This window comes from Protopterus annectens, chromosome 12.part0, assembly GCF_019279795.1.
Source record: "Protopterus annectens isolate FY-2018-M chromosome 12.part0, PAN1.0, whole genome shotgun sequence".
NCBI lineage: Eukaryota > Metazoa > Chordata > Ceratodontiformes > Protopteridae > Protopterus > Protopterus annectens.
Genome location: NC_056746.1, coordinates 325,801,320 through 325,820,521, shown reverse-complemented (window position 1 = coordinate 325,820,521; position 19,202 = coordinate 325,801,320). Strand labels below are relative to the sequence as shown.

Below are 19,202 nucleotides of genomic sequence, written 5' to 3'. Positions count from 1 at the left end.
TGACTGCTGAGATTGAGAACAGGGTCCCTTCAGATTTTATGAGCCAATCTCCTCTGAGATATGAGGGAAGATATTCCCAAAATGAGACCTGAATTCATTCCTTGCAGAAACATCTGTTATACAATCCTATAATTATATATATATATTGTATGTGGAGCCCTTATTCAGGAGTGCTGTGCATACTACATTGGGAAAAATGAAAGAAGACATAAAGACAGAATATATGAGCACAATTATGAAATCCAGAAAAAAAAAATGACAACTGCACTATGTAGACATATTGTTGATAAGTAGAACGTAATGTGATGGGTCGGCTGTGACGTTACACTTACAGAGGGGGTGAATTATATTGGATTTTACATTTTAATTCAGTTAGGTGGCCTGTTTTAAATGAGTTAGCATCTATTGGATATCTGCTTAAGCTAAAAGCTCAAGCTAGGTAATGCTATTAAGTTATGTTTTTTTGAGTATTATAATGTTTTAATAGGGTTTAAGAAAATTATGTTTTGGTGGCTATGAATATTTAATGTCTTAAATTGTATTTTTGTATCATATTTATATGTGACATTTTCTCCTGATTATTAAATTAGATTAATTATTGCTTCTGTGTCATGTGACTTGTTCTCTTATAAGGTGCTTTGTACAATGGTGTCTGTGTCAGATGAAGTCTGATACTGTTTTGTGAGAGATGAAAGCTCTTATCTTTATTACTAGTATATTTTAGCTTCATTTAAACTGTATGGTGATTCCTGAACATTTCATCCAGCCATTGGTGTTTTTACCAGTTTGCCTTGCCTTGACAGTCATTCGCATATGTGTCTTGCCAACATCTGTTGTTTATGTTACAAGAAAAATTTAAATCCTTGGATTTAGTGGTTCTTATACTGTACATTTTGCACATGTGCAGAAAGTCAGTTGTAGCTGGACCCTAGGGTGCCTTGTATGCAGGAACAAACCGCATCTCAGTAACCTGTGAGAGACAGAGTATAGAGAAAGGGCTATAAGGCAATCTGTATAAGACAGTGTCTTTCTATTCTGGCTTCTCCTGGTAAGGAAACCTTGTGGGCATTCCAGCTGTGGCAAATGTTTAGTCAGGTACATGCTGAAGGGGGCATTACACTTAATGATGGTTCTAATAAGAGCTGAATAAAGTGGCAGTATGAATTCCTTGGACATGGATGACTTCCTTAGACATGGATGCCATGCCCATACTTATAGGTTGGGTGAGATAGTATGATTTTCTTACTACCTTGGCCACATTTTGGCCAAAGGTTAGATTACTGTCTGCACAGGTTCCCAGATCCCTGACGTCTGGGTCACCTCTATGCAGTGTCTTACTTATGGTATAATTAGTCTGGGTGGCAATTTTCCCAAAAGGCAGTTTAATGTATGTCTTGCCATTAAGTTTTATTCCATGACTTTGGTACTGGTCAATTGCCTGTGTCAGAACCTCTTGTAAGATGTTTGTGTCATGAGGGGAATCTATGATTTGCAGGCATCTGTGAAGTTGGTCAGCCAAAGGACCGTTACATTAGTCTTTTCTTCCAAGAAGTAGATGCCAAGTAGGAGCGGTCCCAGCACGAAGTACACCAATGGTGACTGGTCTCTCAGTGGAGGTGGTATCACCAGTCCTAGCTTCCTGGTTCCTGTCTGTGAGCCAGTTGTCAATCCATTGAGTTATGTAGGGGTTTATGCCCAATTCATTGAGTTTGTCAACTATACCCAAATGGGATATTGCTTCAAACACCTTAGCCAGGTCTAGGTAAGTGGTGTGCACCATTTTCTCTTCATCCATTGCCTTTGTGAACTTCTGAAAGATGTCCGCCAGGTTTAGTTAGCATGATCTTCCTTTAATAAAGCCAAACTGGGTTGGGTCCAGTGTCTGAAGGTCTTTCTTGATTATTTCCATGTTAATTCATTCTATGGCTTTGAGTATTAGACTAGTCAGACTAATAGGTATGTAGTTTCCGGGTTCAGTTGATGGTCCACCCTTGTGTTGCACAACCATTGCAGTCCTCCATTCTCATGGTACTAAGCCTGTTTTGAGGCTATAGTTGAATAATGATTGAAGTTGTCTTGATAGGGCTTGTTTCCAGCTATTTTGGAGATATCCCAGGATATTGTCAGGGCCCATTAAAGACTGCATTTTTGGCCTTAGTGAGTGCCACCAGGATGTACTGCCTGTTTATATCTGGGGTGGGGGTATTCTAGTAGGCATTTCATGGACGGAGATGGGAGGAAGTTTGAGCTGAATTTGTCAGCCAGTAAATCCACAAAGACACTCTGCTCAGTTGAGATGGCACCATTTACCACTAGTTCAGCACACTAATGTGTGCTGCTTTTGAGGATTTGTACATAGCTGTAGAAGGCCTTATTGTTGCCTTGAGCCTATGAGGCTATCTTGACCTTGTAATTGGACATGTTGGACTGAATCAGTCCACTTAGTTTTCCATTTAGTTTAATTAGAGAGCTCCTATCATTATGGAAGTTGAACTTCCTGATTTTAGCTATGAGTTTTTTCCTTTTGTTATGTACACTATTGAGGTTCGGATTCCTCTAGTGTTTGTTTATAGAGTTTGTTTTGGGCTTACTTCTAGTAGGTACAGCAACTGCTGTACAGCCATTTCCATAGTTTTACAGGGTATCTGTGAACAATTCCATATAGATTGTTGTGAACCCTTGGTTGGTAGGGGCATTGAATTTTGATAAACTATTACTTAATAGGGTGTAGTTTGCTTTGGAATAGTTATTAACTGTTGCAGTGTTTTCCAGACTTACCGAGCTGTTTTTTTATTTTGAGCAGACGGCTTTCTGGTTCAACCTCACCAGTGAAGACATGACACTGGAGGGGTGGTGGTGGGGGGGATGTGGCCTTCTCTCATATTAGTGAGTACCAGCCCAGGTTCAGTATGTTTGAATCTCTGATGGATGTGCGCACTGTCTTGTAAAGGGTTTTTGTGTTAATAAAGTCCAGGAATCTTTGTGCCTACGAGAATGAGGCAGTGTATGTTTCCCAGCCTAAATAGGGTAGTTAAAATCTCCCATGAATAGGGTATTTGGTTTAATGGTCATTGTCACCAGTAGGTCTAGGTATGAGCTATGGGATTGTAAGGATATAGATGGTGACCTACAGCTTGCTAGGATATGGCATGGGACTTTCTCTGTGGTGATTTGCACCTGGATAAATTCCAGGACATCATCCTGTTTAACCATCATAGAGTTATGCTTGCTGCTAGTATAGATAGTGACTCCTCCACCTTTTTAAATACGTAGTGCAATGTGAATATCATAGTTGGCTTGAGGGTATAAAGGCAATAGATACATTACATTATATACAGAGTGACTGACAAAACACAATATATATACACAAAAAGAAAACCTGAGTGAGTATCCCATCACATCTAATGTGTTGAGTACTTGCCATTTATGAAAAACATAGGCATATATAACACTGTAAAACTAGACAAATGCAACAATCATTGGACCATATCCACCACAAAACGTGGTATTTGACAGGTACATAGAAGATGTTAATAACTAGGATTTGCAGTATCAAAAATATGTAATAATTCCAAGAAGCTATATGAAGGCAACTTGGTGGCACATTAGTAAGATAAACCCAAAATGTCTACTACAGGGACTATTCTGTAAAATTCTGTTCTAAACCAACTGTATGCATGGGCCACCCATTTAAGCTGACAGCAGAAATCTAGCTTACATGATGTCTTGGATAGAAGAAAGGGTATGCCCCACATTACAATTAGCAGGGGAAGAAATGAGAACACTAGGACAGTATGAAATGGGAATCAGAAGCAAGCAGAGGAAAACATATGAGCCACATCAAAAAGGAAATGAGTAGAGTGCCAGGATGTGGACGCTGCTATTGTTTGAGGGAACTGACATCTCTCCATCTTCTGCTCTTGCTAAGTTCTAGATAGAATGCGAGACAATCAACATGAGCATGGCTAGTGAGGAGCACATAGATGAGGACAAGCATGATGCTGTATATGCTGTAGATGCTGTATATCGACAGGGGAAGTAGCATCTCGCAGACTGGTTGGATGGCAAAATAAGCCCATACTACAGGCTGGTACATGGACAGCGACATCATGATGTGAGACTGGTGTATGCTAATGGCTACTTAATCACAACAATAGTCCACGGGTTGTGAGTTCAATCCATATGCACTGCTAGGAACCATGTCTGTATTGACCACTGCAACACCTTGAAACATCTCATCAGATGTTAATTGCAATACATTTTGGTTGTGATTCTGTCTTTAATAGGAAGTTTCTACTACCTCATTAAAATGAATGACTGCTTAGAGCTCTTAGATGTCTGTATATTTTCTTGAGGTTTGGTGTATGTGGAAAAAACATGGATTCATAGCCTCTCTCTGTGGTTCAGAGGGATGGAATCTTTATTGTGACCCAAGTGAGCTAGATTCAGATACCGGCCCAGGTAATGGAGGAACATGGCCTGTTTGTCCCTCCTGGGGTGGTAGCAGGTAAATGGGAGCACGTATGGAAATTGGCTGAGACTGGGAATTCATGTCTTGTGCTAGAGGGGAGAAAGGGTGGGGTTGCTTGCTGGCAGGCTGGCAACATCTGTTATAGAAGTGAAGGACAACCAGGATATGCAACCATTGCACATCCCCTTTGGGTTTTACAAGCTGGGCATCCTTAGGGAATAAAACAAAGGGCTAAAGCAGAAAACCCTCTAACCACCCGTAATGGCTATCTAGATGAAGGTACCTCCTAGTCATCCCTCCCTCCTCTGTTGGGGAACGAATAGGCCAAGTGACTGGCCAAACAGTAATAAGAGCAAAATGTGTGCAAAACAGCTGGTTTCCTTGCTTAAATGTACAGTAAATGTTCTCAAGCAAGATAATATAGCAGGCACAGCAGCTTTCACTTTTCTAGAGTTTTTGGCTAGTTTGCAGCTTTCTGTTTACTATTTTCAGATCTATGTTAAGTTTCAGAGTATGTGGGTATAAAAACTGTGGTAATGCAATAAAAGAACATAATCTGACAAGATGATAAACGGCAATCTCATTTTATGGTAAGCACACTATCAGAACTGTAATTTACTCATCTGGTGTCCTAGGCAGCTTCCAAATTTGAGGACCAAAAAAAAAAACTCTCTTCGTAACTGTAGCAAGGAGCTTCTGCTAGCCCCTTGCTACAGTCACTAACATCCAAAATACATTTGTTTAATTATTAACTTACTGAAGATATCAGCCATGCCTGCTAAAATGAATGCTGGTATGCACTTATGTCCAATCAGCACCTCATCTGAGAGACTGTGCACTCCTAATAGTACCTGGGTCAGCTATCACTCTCTCCCCACCCTAGCTATGCTCATTTTACCCCTGGGCAACAAGCACAGAAAATAACAAAATACATTTTTTTTTCAAAAACAACAAAAATTTTATTAACACATTAGTGAAATGGCATAACAATTAAGAAACACCGTGAAACAATATTGCAAACTGAGAAGCAACATTAAATGCAAAACAAAAGGATATTTTCCAAAGAAAAAATAATAATAATAATAATAACAAGGAAATCTGAGATGAAATAGCTACCATACTTTAACATATAGTAAATACCATCGATATTTCAAATTTTTCCATTATTTCCATCTCGGAAAAGTGCTTGCCGAATCATTCTTTAATATCTTCCCTTTGCTACTCACTCCACCAATAACTTTGGTCCTTCAACATATTTGGCTAAAAGTTGGAAAGAATCATTACAGATGTCCAGTCACAAGCATCACTTCAGGTGTGTATGAAAAAACTGTGAAAGTCCAGGTTGCAAATTTTCTTCATCCTGAAGGACACAATGCACTTCGTGTTTAATACATTTAAAGGAAAACTCCACCTTAGAACTACAAAAATCAGTTTTTTCATGCTGTCTCTGTTTTCTGAGTTACTTTAACACCTCAAAATCACTTCAACTGCTTCTTATAGAATTTTAATATTTTTTTCTGCAAAATGGCAGTCAATGGGGCTTGATATATTAACCTGATCTTATATTTCTTCAGGCCTTTCTCTTTCCCATAATCCATTTTAAGTCTGCTTTATATGAGTCATGCTAGACATAAGGAAGTAGTGGTGTATTCCCACGCCATTGATTGACATATATTGAGATTAGTGTCAGTCACTGTCATCATATATACTGTCTGTAACAGGACTGCTGCTTTTATTTCCTGAGTGGCCCTCATCTGTGTGTGTTTCAGGGCTTGTTTTACAGTATTCTAAGGAATTATACAGCTACAACCAAAACAGTTGCTAAACTGCAGCCCTTTGTTCAAAGTATCTTTTTGTAGTCCAAGATGAATTGACAGACTCCCCCCCCCCCCCACAGACACACACACACAAACACACACACACACACACACACACACACACACACACACACTTTGGTAAATGTGCTGATACTTTACAAGAAAAATATTTATTTTCTGACTTTTCTGTAAATGTCACAGACATCTTTAATACTACATTCAAGTCATCAAAGTGAAGTAGTATAAACAACAAACATATAAAATTTAAAGCTTAGCATTTCAGTACTGTGATGCTGCTTATGTAAATTTCTCAAAAGGTGACAATTGCCTTTGAACCAATGCTATGAAAGGCATGGCTACATAAGAAGCAGCTGTGAATCAGTGTAAGTTCTCTTTCTGTTTCTCTCTCTCTCTCTGCAGTAAAGACACTGGAAAACAGTTTCATACCTCTGATGTTCTTCATGTTTCACTGTTGCAGTCATTACATTTGGGTAATCTGCTGGCAGGTTGCCTCCAGTCGGCCTGAATAACAAAGTCTTAGGTCCTGCATTGGTTGCTGTTTCGTCTTCCATGACGTCAGGTCGTCAGAGGTATAAAACATGCAGCCAACGCCATTTTATTCAGTCTTTCTTGCCGCGCGGTGCCCGAAGCAGAAGCAGTTCACAAGTGCCGGTCGGCCGACCGACTCCTGAAATTTTCTTATTCGAGTTTCAGAACTGAAGTCTTCAAACTAAAGCTAAGTACTCCGTTGGGGAAACTTTTTCTTGCTTCTTACCAATGTCAGTAAAAGTTAATAATTGCATTACTTGTGGGAAGCAAATACCTCATAAGGATTTTCATTTGTACTGTATTCCTTGCTTAGGCCCTGATCACAATGTGCCTTGCTGTCGGTTTTGTGCTAAATTTAACCAACACACTACTAAGCGTTGGTATATTTTTGCTTCTAAATATTTTGGTTCAAGATTTAACTATCCTGAAATGTCGTCGGTTAGCAATCCGACTAAGAGAGTTCACAAAAAACGCAAAGAAAAAGACAGAGACAGATCGTCGAGGTCCAAAACCGACGATGAATCTTCTCCTAAGCCAGTTGCCGGTTCACCGGTACTCAGTGAGGCGCTTTCGCAGCCCCTGATACCCGCTACTTTTGAGTCACAGGCCTCTACCGAGACCCATTTGGAGTCTGGTATGCCACGAGATTCTCAGAGTATTGAACCCATGGATGTCTCTCCCTTAGATGGGTCCAGAGCCGCTGAGCAGGCACCGGCTTCTGAGGCTGTTTTCAGACCTCAACATTTTTATATTAAACCGACACCGGCAACAAAAACAAGGTCAAAAACAATTTCTATGTATAAAAAAAAACGACGCATGAGCCACGTGCTCAGGCCCCTATGCCTAAAAAACAGATGATCAAAATTGCTGAGGATTTAATTACCTTGATCCCCCCGCTAAGAGGCCTAGGCAAGGCACTGATTATGAATCTTCAGATCAGGTTTCCATTTCTTCTGATTTCTCTTCTGATCAGGAATTTTCTATTCCTTCCTATGAGGATTCTGATGCAGAGGAATCCATCCCATCTGCATCTCCTCCTGATTACTCTTTTGGAGAGACTTTGCATACTTTAAGGAAACATTTTCACTGGGAGAGTCAGGACTTTTCTGAATCAAAAAAGAGGCTTAGGGATTTCCTTCTTCTCCCTCAGCATAGGCCTTTGGCAATACCTCCTGTATTAGACATTGTTGACGATGTGTTCTCAGAATCAAGCATGGCTCCTGATTCCCTACCTCTGGCTCCTAGTAAGCCAGAGAGAGATATACCCTGGTATAAATTCACTTGCACTGAGAGCAGGACTTCGTAAGCCTGTTTACAAATAGGTCTTACACTGAAGTAAGTAACTTACTCTGAGAGCATGTCTTTTAGAATAGGGACACACTTGCACAGGATTAAGTCACTTACACTGAGAGCAGCTCTCATGGAATCTGGTCCCTATATTTGTCACATTCATCTCAAAGATCACTGCATCTGAGGGCTTTGATGGGGGGGGTCATCAAGTGTCGTGTTGCACTTAGCCTTAGAAAATCTGTCTGGCACTCACAATTTTTCTGGACCCGTTATTCATCAAGTGCAAAAGTTAAGAATACTGAATTATGGTATGAGTTCAATGTACATAAGAGACTACAATGGTAGTATTACCACTGCTAAATGAATGGCTTACCATGTGGCAATTTCTCAAGGAACTGTGACAACACTTAGTTTATTTATTTATTTATTTTTTAAATATTTTATTTTATCCACAGTTCTTGGGGTGATCTTATTTAACAGTATGTAATAGTCATTTATAATTTACATCCAATGATTGTTTCCACAATTTTTTAAGTAAAGTAGCTGGTACCCACTTTAACCTCTTTGAAGAACTATGAAGGAATTAAAGATGATACCATTGCTACTCCCATCCCCTATAAATGATATTGCAGAAAATAATTTACAAATCATGAACCTGGGCGGCACAGTGGTACAGCGGTTAGTGCTGTCACCTCACAGCAAGAGGTTCTCCGGTTCGATTCTCGGCCGGGGTGTCTTCTTTGTGGAGTTTGCATGTTCTCTCTGTGTTCGCGTGGGTTTCCTCCAGTTTCCTCCCACATTCTAAAGACATGCGTCTGGGGCATTTCTCCCCAGGCCTCCGCTGAAAACAGGATCTGTGGAACCTAGTCGGACTTTCCTGGTCAACAAATGTTAAATAAAATACAATAAATAAAAATAAATAAATAAAAAATGTTTATATCGGGTATCAGGAAGCAGTTGATATACTCCCGTGCACACACACACACATACACACACATATATGCGAGCACACAAATACATATATATATCTATATCATCTATATATATATATATATATATATATATATATATAGCTATAGATATAGATATATAGATAGATATGTATGCACACTGTATTGAGGAGTATACAGTGGCCAATGTTCTTAACAGTCACTCAAAAGGCAATAACATAGACCTGTAGAATGTGAGGAGTGATAAACCTGTCGACAGACAGTGCCTATAAGTGAAGTAGGATTATGTTAATGACTATTACAGACAGTAGCTATATTTATTAATCTTTGCAGCTTCAAGATCTTGCACAGCAGTTGCCAATTAAGGGTAAGTGATTTCATTCCATTTGTACTAGCACAGGTAGATAAATGTAGCAAATCTGTCTTAAGATTATTCCGCTAAAGAAAACAGCAAGTGATTATGAAGTGTAGTTCACTTTTAACAGCGCATTGTTCGTTTTTAGAGAGCTAAAATCGGGCCAGGTGCTAAAGCAGCAGAGGACAAGATTGCAAATGCAGCTAAGTTCGACAACAATGGCAACAGAGATCGGGTGAAGCTGTCTGACTTTAACTTTCTCATGGTGCTAGGGAAAGGTAGTTTTGGAAAGGTAAGCTGAAGTTACTTCCTTTAATTAAACCCCTTTAAATAGCTCTATTTGAAGCATTTTCTTCACTAGCTGTTGTGTGCTGGAAATTCTTTGCATGTGAATTTTACACTGTGCCTACTGTAATTATTTTCAGTGCTGTAAAACCTTTTGGGAAATATTTGCAGCCGGTTCAGTAATTGTTTTTCATTTATAATAGCCAAATATGTACAGTAGTGACAAAGGTTTTCAGCAGCTGCCCTACCTATAGCAGACTTTAACTGTTCTGTTTGTTTTATTTTTGTATTTTTAACCAGTGGGGATCATAAAGGACAACTGTCTTCTCCATCAGTTCCAGGTGTGTCTGAGCTCTAACCTGTGACAATTGGGTTATGATTTTGGGTGTTGAGTAGGATGCCAACCTTTTAATGTGGCAGATGTCTCATGAAACATATTGTTAGGGTCTCTGCAGTGTCAGACTAAAGCCACCAGAAGGCTAAGAAGGTCTCTAACCCCAGGAATTACCCACAGTACACTGCCTTTTTGTCTCTTTCTGGGAATTGTGAATCATGCAGAATGTTTCTTATTGGCGTCTACAAATAAAAATGTCTGCTTTATGTGCATTGCATCAGATATGCTGAGAAGTGTACACATCCTCAGGATTCTTCTTAATGTCATCAGTCTTCTAAATGCTGCCCTCCAGGAGTACTTTAGCTTGAATAGACATAGTGTTGCTCTTCTGTGTAATTTTACAGCTACCGAAGTCTGGTTCCAAGTGACTGCTTATGGTTTGAGATTTAATCAAGAGTTTCTTTTTTTAACTCGAGGGAACCAGGAAACTGTCAACAGAGAATTAGAAGCGTAGGAAACCTGAAAGATACATCAGGCTGTATCACAGCAAATTATAAGAAGAAAAGCACTTGTGATGAGTGAAATGATTAGGTGTCAGAGAGGACAACTACTTAAGAATAAGCACTGGAATATGAAATGCCGTGAACCAGGCGATGCCCTATTCACCATATGAGGCCTGCAAATTGAGCAGCAACAGTGGGAACAAGGTCACATTAGCTATAAGTTTACATTTGCAGTTATAGTGAGACACAGATTCTGTTAAGTTCCTGTATTTAGATTAAATTCTTTATTGGAAAGTGCTAGTTAAGTTATACTTTCAGGAAAATTAGCAATGAGGACTGAGCCAGAAATGCTTTACAGTGGGCTAAAGAACAATATAAAGAAGCAAGCATTTAGTCATTGCCAAATGTTGATTTGCAGTGGTAATATGCGGCAACAGTATGATAGGAGAAAGAGGACACAGTAAATTATTAAGTAGCATGGACAGCTGTAGAAACTGCCCGTGGGCTCTATCAGAGTCACTCAAATACTGAAACAAATACTTTATTGCTTGCCTTGGTTCATTTGTAACAGAGGTATTAACTAAGATGGGGCAAAGGGAAGAGGCAACTACCCTGGCTTCAGTGTGTGAGGTGGCATGATCAGCATGTGTTGATGGAGCGCAGTATCGGCATTCAGAAATGAACACTGATACTGCATTTGTGGTCACGGCTGCAGCACTAAAGCAGTTGGTGTGTAGTAATTTAATAGTTGTTAGCTAGCCACTTGTTACATTATATTAAGCAGCTTGCTACAGTTTTAGAGTAAAAGAGTTTTTTTTTTTTGAGTTGAGCAGGGCACCTGTTAATAAATAACAGCTCTGATGTGTGATAATGACAGGATAAATGTGCAAATCCAGTCAAAAGACAAGTACTAAAAGGGTATTCCAAGTTTATATCAATGGATGCGATGTTAAACTGAGGCCCCATCTGCTTGACTTGTTGGTAGCTCAGGTGGATGTAAAAGATCACACGGGACCTACAAAAAAGAGCTGGAGGAAGTTCCACGATGCTTTGTCCAGATATCCCCTAACAGTATAAATAGCAGTCTGGGTCTCCCCGGAAAAAAGGCTGCTAGCCCAGTTGAACTAACCCAGTCAACAAGGATAAATCAAAAAAATAGTAAAATCACTACTTTTAGTAATTAGTTTGGCTCAACTTTTGTATAATAGTGGAGTCTACTTAATGAGGTATGTGTGGTTGCACAGATGGCATTTAACATATTTGGTGTAATAATGTTAAACTTTAATAAAATTGACAAAAAATGTTTTCCAAAATTACTGTAAAGTCGTAATTTTGATAGGCAGTAATATTTTGGGGCTAATTTTTCTGTTTATCTTACAGTTCTTTACGATAAAACTTGAATAACCGCTGAACAGTTCTGTCTTTAAAAAGTAATTTTGTAGTTGCTGTGTGTTTCTTGTGTGTAGTCACCTTTTTGGGATGGAACTACATAAAGATTTTTCATAAGGTAAAGTCCAAAAGATGGCATTTTGCAAATTGTTTTTAAAAATAGTGACATCTGGTAAAATTGCAAGGAAGCATTTTCCAAACTAAATACTGTGTCGTAACACTGGTATTTAATTATGCTTTGGAACAAAACTTTTCAACATTCCTCCTATTGTGTTTACACCATGAAGTGTTTGAGGTCCATAGATTTTTTGTTTGTTTGATGTAAAAATCTTCAGTAAAGTTACATAAGTATTTATCAGAAAAAAAATTCAGATGCATAACTTTGTTAGTAACATTTTGAGGCAATAGTTCACAGTGCTCATCATATGGGTCCAAGTCACAAATTTTAGTTTACTATGCTATAACACCTTTATCAACAATGATTCTATAGCCATGATATTCAGAGATATTTCATAACCAAAATCACATTCAGGTTCATAGGTAAGGACTAGGCTAGCTGCCCTTGTGGGTCATTTTAACCCTAGCCAGTTTTCCTTTCAAAGGTGAGACTCAAACTCTGTACCTTGTGTCTGTGAAGTAAACACTTTAACCATTATGAGCAAGGACAAGTGCTATTGCTCATGCAGTGGTATTACCCATACAGCACTTCACAAACTTGATATTAAAGTGTTGGAGTTAACCAAAATTCTGAAGAAACATTTCCCAGATGAAATACAGTCATAACTGGTATTGCTATTTTCATAAAAGTTTTCAGATAGTCTTATTAGAGGTGTACGGCAAGAATTCTGAAGTGTAACTGCAAAAGTAGGTAATAAAAGGTAATTTTGTAATTACAGTGTGAAATGTCAATTTAGAAGAAAATCATGCAATTATTAGGAAGGAAATAAATGTCTAAATATGCTGTGTTGAAAATGATGAAATTGTTATTATTTGTTCAAATCCCCTTACAATGCAACTCAAAAGGGCTACAGTTTTGCTGTTAAACAGCCACCTTCCAGGCAGTGAGATGCTTTCTGGTACAGGGAAGAAGATTGTGCAGCCTGCTTGCTTAAATTAAGCATGGGGTTGACAGTTGATCTCTCTATGAGAAACGGTAACGCACCATTTTCATTATTAAGGAAAACATTGTTTCATTTCATTTTAGACTCGTATTTTACAGTTTGGAAATCCCGAGTATCAGTAGTTGATATTAGGGATTGGATATCCCCATCCACTCCACAGCAGTATTAGTTGGCCAGGAGACCTACTGGGGGTGACAAAGTATTGTAGATGGACCGGGACTTTTTTTTAGTAATGATGGGAATTTCAGGGTACATATTTATTTCAGTGACCCTGAATATGTATTTATATTAGACCCTCTGTCAAGTCTGAAATGCACAATACTTTGTAGGTTAATATACACACTATAATCAAAAATAGAAACCTCTGTCACTAACGGCAGATAAACAAAATGTATATTTATTGTTAAAAGGGCCAAAAGTAAGCACTTTCGTGGTTCAGCATAATCGCTATATCAGACTTCAGTTGCTAACAGAAAGCATACCCTTTATATAGGCACAATCAAGCTAGCATAATTGAAACAATTAAAAGCAATTAAGAATAAAAGCCACAGAGACCTCCAGAGTACATATATATACAATTATCTCTGTGTGAATCCACACAACAGAAACCTAATGTTTCAAGCATCTAGATTTTAGAAAAGGTTTTAATGAAACTTTACTATTGAGACCAGGGGGCTTATCAAACTTATAATCCATTTTTGGTCTATTTCTTCAGTTTTATTACATAGATCACCACTCTGTTATTTACACCTATATACTCAATGACAAAAAATGGAACTGCTGTTCTAACCCTTCTCTCTAAACACGCTGTGCACGTGCACTAGTTTCTTTACTGTTACACACGTCCCTGTGATGTTCAAGGATTCTAGCCTTCAACATTTGGTTAGTTTTTCCTATACAGAATGTGAAACAAACTTTGCAGAAACAAAAATAAACCACATTCCTAGGTCTGCAATCCGCATAATATTTAAAATCAATCTTAAACTTCGTAGAGGGATGTTCAAAGTGATTACCTGTATAAATATGCTTACATGCAGAGCAGTTTCTACATGGATAAGTCCCTGTCCTATCGGATAACATTACAGTATGTTTATTAGATTTGTAGCATAGTTTTTTCTTTAAAGAACAATTATTCTTAAAGGAAAAAGGGGTGGTATCATGGATTACATCCTTTAATTCCTCTACAGCATGTAGAACATTACACTTCTTTTTAATCACTTCACAGGTTCTGTTAATGTCATTCGAAAAGGGGAGAACTACTCTGAGAGGTTCACGATCAATCTGCCTACTATCCACAGTAGTATTGGGATTAATCTCAGTCATGTCACTAAAGTACGGTCTGCATCTAGAACCTCTTTCATTCCAAGCAGCCTTAATGCATTCATCTGTTTCATGTTCTTTATATCCCCTGTCTAGGAACTCTTGTTTTAGTTCTTTCAGAGCTGTCTCAAGGTATGTATCATTATTATGAATTCACATCATCCTATACACTTGTCCTTTTAACACATTCCTTTTAACATGTCTTGGGTGCATGCTAGTGTAGTGTAACAGGCTATTCCTTCTGGCCGGCTTCCTATGCAATCTTGTTTCAAAGATATGAAGCCTTTCCTTGTTGACCTTTATATCCAAAAACTCAATTTCAAAATCTGAAAATGTATATGTAAACTTAAGAAAATAAGTATTGCTGCACAAATAGGTGACAAAATCTTTAAGCTCATCAACAGTGCCATCCAAAAGTAAAAACAGGTCATCCACAAAATGTATATACTATACGACATGTTTACTGAAAAGATTTTCGTCAAAGATAAAGTCCAACTCCCATTAGACCAAACAGAGGTTGGCAGAGCTGTTGGCACAAGGAGTGCCCATTGCTATGCCAACCTTCTGTAAATAAAATGCATCATTGAACATGAAAGCATTGTTCTCTAAAATCATCTCAAGTAAAGTACTGATGAGTGATATTTTTACTCTATCCCAATTCCTAAGGGTTAGAAACTTCTCTATGTTAGCTATGCCCCAATTATTGGGGATCAGAGTAAACAGTGATTTTATGTCCAAGGTTACTAGTAAACAATCTGTCTTAAGATTCCGAGTTTCACTGTGCAACTTTTGCAAAAACATTTTTGTATCTTTCACAACAGTGTGACAGCTCTCTAAAAGTGGATGTAGATGTTTTTCCACATAAATGGAGAGAGGTACAGTGACCCATCCTCTACCTGAGACAGTAGGCCTCATGGGGGGAGGCGTCAGATGTTTATGTACCTTTGGCAACCCATATATGTTCGGTGTCATAGTATGCTCTGTGTTGAAATAGTCGAACAGTGGTTCAGTAATTCTATTTGTTATAAGTAAATCAAAAATTAAAAAATGTATTTGATCTATAATGCCCTTAATAATCCGGGCATTAATACTGACATAAGTATTAGCATCACTCAATAACATATTAATTTGCTGTATATACATGTCTCTGTCCATGACAGCCACACTGCCTCCTTTATCTGCTGGTCTAATTTCTATGCCAGACATACCCTTTAGTTCACTTAGGGCAGAACTTTCAGCAATTGACATATTAAAAAACATAGCATCATTGCGTTCAGAGTGTGTTGTACGAATCTCTCTCTCTCACACAAATCAATAAATGCTTACACCATAGGATGTGGTGATGGAATGAAAGTACTAGGTCTCCTGAGTATAGCAGTATTCTCAGAACAGGTATTAAACATAACCTTGAGATTCAAGTTGCAACCAAACAATTTCAGATGTTTCAAAGTTTCTGCAAGATCCCCGTGCTGAGCAGGGATGAAATTTAGTCCTTTCGATAGCAGCGAGATCTGAGAGTCAGTCAGCAAATATGAAGAAGTGCTAATAACTAAACTTGCCTTTTCCATCTGCACTCTTGATTCTCCGGGTGATTCATGCTCTCTAGTCGCAGCGGTCGACCTTTCCTGCCCCTTCTGTTTGAGCGGTTCCATATAGGAGGCGGGTCCTTCACCAAAAAAAACATTCGTTTGTGTTAGGACCAATTGCTCCATCAGTCTCATTCCTACCTTATTGGTAGGTGTAGTACGTGGTCTGGTGTCTCTCTCGTTAGTAGTATGGAGCTCAGAAACCAAAGAGGGTTCTTGCTGGGGCAAAATACGTAATTGTTCAGTGATGGTGTTGTTACTTCTGTCCTCTAGAGCTGGGATATTTATTTCATTGCACTGAGGTTGGCCTTGTATGGGACTTGTTCCTGGTTGTGCGGAACTAGCTCGATTATTGGTTGCTGGTGTTGTCCTGTTTGCTGGTTGCGAATCAATGTCAGTCTTCTATTTGGGCCATGAGAAGACCGCCCCTTTTTAAAATCTTGCTGATCCCTCTGTAATTTCTGCATTTTGACAGTCTGCAGTTTCTTGTCGTAAACAGCAATATTGTCATATAGGGAATCAAGCTTATTACAGAATAAGTCATCTGTAACCTGTGAAGTGATTAAAAAGAACTGGAATGTTCTGCATGCTGTAGAGGAATTAAAGGATGTAATTCATGATACCCCCTTTTTTCCTTTAAGAATAGTTGTTCTTTAAAGAAAAAACTATGCTACAAATCTAATAAACATACTGTAATGTTATCCGATAGGACAGGGACTTATCCTGCAGAAACTGCTCTGCATGTAAGCATATTTTTACAGGTAATCACTTTGAACATCCCTCTATGAAGTTTAAGATTGATTTGAAATATTATGCTGATTGCAGAACGAGGAACGTGGTTTATTTTTGTTTCTGCAAAGTTTGTTTCGCATTCTATATAGGAAAAACTAACCGAATGTTGAAGGATAGAATCCTTGAACATCACAGGGACTAGTTCACTTCCACAGTATGTTTTGAGAGAAGGGTCAAACCATGAGTTCCATTTTTTGTCATTGAGCATATAAGTGTAAATAACAGAGGTGGAGATTTTTGTAATAAAACTGAAGAAATAGAACAAAAATGGATTATACGTTTACAGGCTGATAAGCCCCCTGGTCTAAATAGTAAAGTTTAATTAAAACCTTTTCTAAAATCTAGATGCTTGAAACATTAGGTTTCTGATGTGTGGATTCACACAGACATAATTGTATGTGTGTGTGTGTGTGTGTGTGTACTCTGGAGGTCTCTTTGGCTTTTATTCTTAATTGCTTTTAATTGTTTCAATTATGATAGCTTGATTGTGCCTATATAAAGGGTATGCTTTCTGTTAGCAACTGAAGTCTGATGAAGCGGTTGTGCTGAATTGTGAAAGCGCTTACTTTTGGTCCTTTTGACAATAAATATACATTTTATTTACCTGCCATGAGGAACCGAGGTTTTTGTTTTTGATTATTCTTGTTATTTTTTTGCCTTTATTGGTCACTTTCCTTGTGGGAGACTGTTTTTATTTCTAATATACACACTATGTTGGTTGGGGCTGACTGATATAGTGAGCTGAGAATAAGGGGTTTGTCCAGCAGTGTGTAAGCAGAGCAATTTTTATTTGCATTCACCGTGACCACGAATACTGACTGGTCTAAAATCAAATGGTCTGGAATGCTGCACAGTCTGATGACCATTTTGTCATTTTGATTTTTTAAACAGCTACATCTAAAATGTCATCAATAACTTGCGGTCACTAAACTGACATTTGCTCTGCTGCACATTAGTAAACACAGCTGAAAAGTAAACTAACCGGGTTTGGAGAACTGCAGATTTGGGGGAGGGATTAGCAACATGCAAATAGCTATGCACATACCTGCCCACTGTCCCTAGTTTTGTAGTGTGTCCCTGATAGTGTCTCATATTATTGCCCTACCCTGATATAGTTTTTGATTTTCTTGTAAATTACAATGGAGTATAATGTCAGACATTAGAGTTTCATACTACTTATTGCAAAAATGTGCATTGATGCAAAATTCTGTGTGTTCTACTAACTTTTGAAGTGAAGTTGAGTAATACCTAAACCTTATCACTGATTTTGGGCCTGCGTCTCCCCATTATTTTTGGGTTTGTCAAGCATTTTTAAGCAAAGAAGTTTAGAGATGATCTTGTGCCTTAGCACCACCTAGTTCATTGGTATATACCAGGTTAATGACCACTGGGGCCTTAGAAGCCTATCCATACATCCCAAATGTATCCCACAAGCTTGTATGGCTTAGGGTTGTTTTAAGGGATATATGTATGCAGGGGCATCATTTAAAGGCTTCCTCTATCCATTAGAGACATAGGAGCTAGTCCAGCGGTTGAATTTCTGATTACCCATTCACTGGTCCAGGTTATAGCGTTAGGGAAGGGCTCTGCTTCACAAGGATGTCCCAGACAAGGGGAATTCTCTGAGACACATACCTGTCTCTCCAACATGTCCTATTAATGCTGCAAGCAAAATTTAATTCCCTAGATCAAGTAGTTCTGATGCTGTTCATTATTTAGATATGCAAAACGCCTGTCAGAGTAGGATCCAAGGATGCCTTGTATACCAGGCATAGATCCTTTGTTAACAGAGTATAGGGATAATGCTTTGAGGTGGTCTGCATATGACATCTTTCTATTAAGAACCTCTGGGATGTTCCAGCTGCTGTATAGGTCTGGTCTGATACATGCTGATGTGGGCATTATACTCGATGGGTTCCTACTGAGAGACAAAATGACTTTCTTGGACCGAGATGCCATGCCTTTGCTTATTTGATTAACACAGAATGATTTCCTGACTACCTTCGGCACATGTTGGTTAAAAACCAAGTCGTTATGTATCTACATCTCCAACTCTTTGACTACGGTGTCTACACTTAGGGAATTGTTATCAGTGAGACTGTTTGCAAGGGTGGCTGTCTTCCCAAAGGGTACTCTTATGCTTTTCTTGGTACTGAGGTTTAAGCAGTGGCATGGCACCAATTATTTAATTATTTGTCCGTCTTAGTTCTTCATGTAGGATGTTAGCGTCTTGGGGAGGGGGGTTCTATGACTGCTCCTAGTTTGCAATCATCTGCACCCTTGGTCAGCCAGAAGCCCATGATGTTGACCTTGACCCCCAACAGGTAGATGCTAGAAAGGAGTGGACCCAGCAGAGATCCCTGAGGGACTATCATACTTATCTGGGGGAGGAGGCGCCTGAGAGACCCTGGCTGCTCTTTTATATATATATTTATATATA

General features: G+C 38.7%; 1 protein-coding gene across 1 annotated transcript in view; it reads left to right on the top strand.

Moving 5' to 3' along the window:
• PRKCB (protein kinase C beta) overlaps positions 1-19,202 on the top strand; it is a 2,112,091-nt gene that overhangs the window by 1,525,156 nt on the left and 567,733 nt on the right. Inside the window, exon 9 of the mRNA XM_044089400.1 lies at positions 9,581-9,724. Coding sequence (XP_043945335.1) covers positions 9,581-9,724 — 144 coding nt within the window. The remainder of the gene's footprint in view (positions 1-9,580; positions 9,725-19,202) is intronic.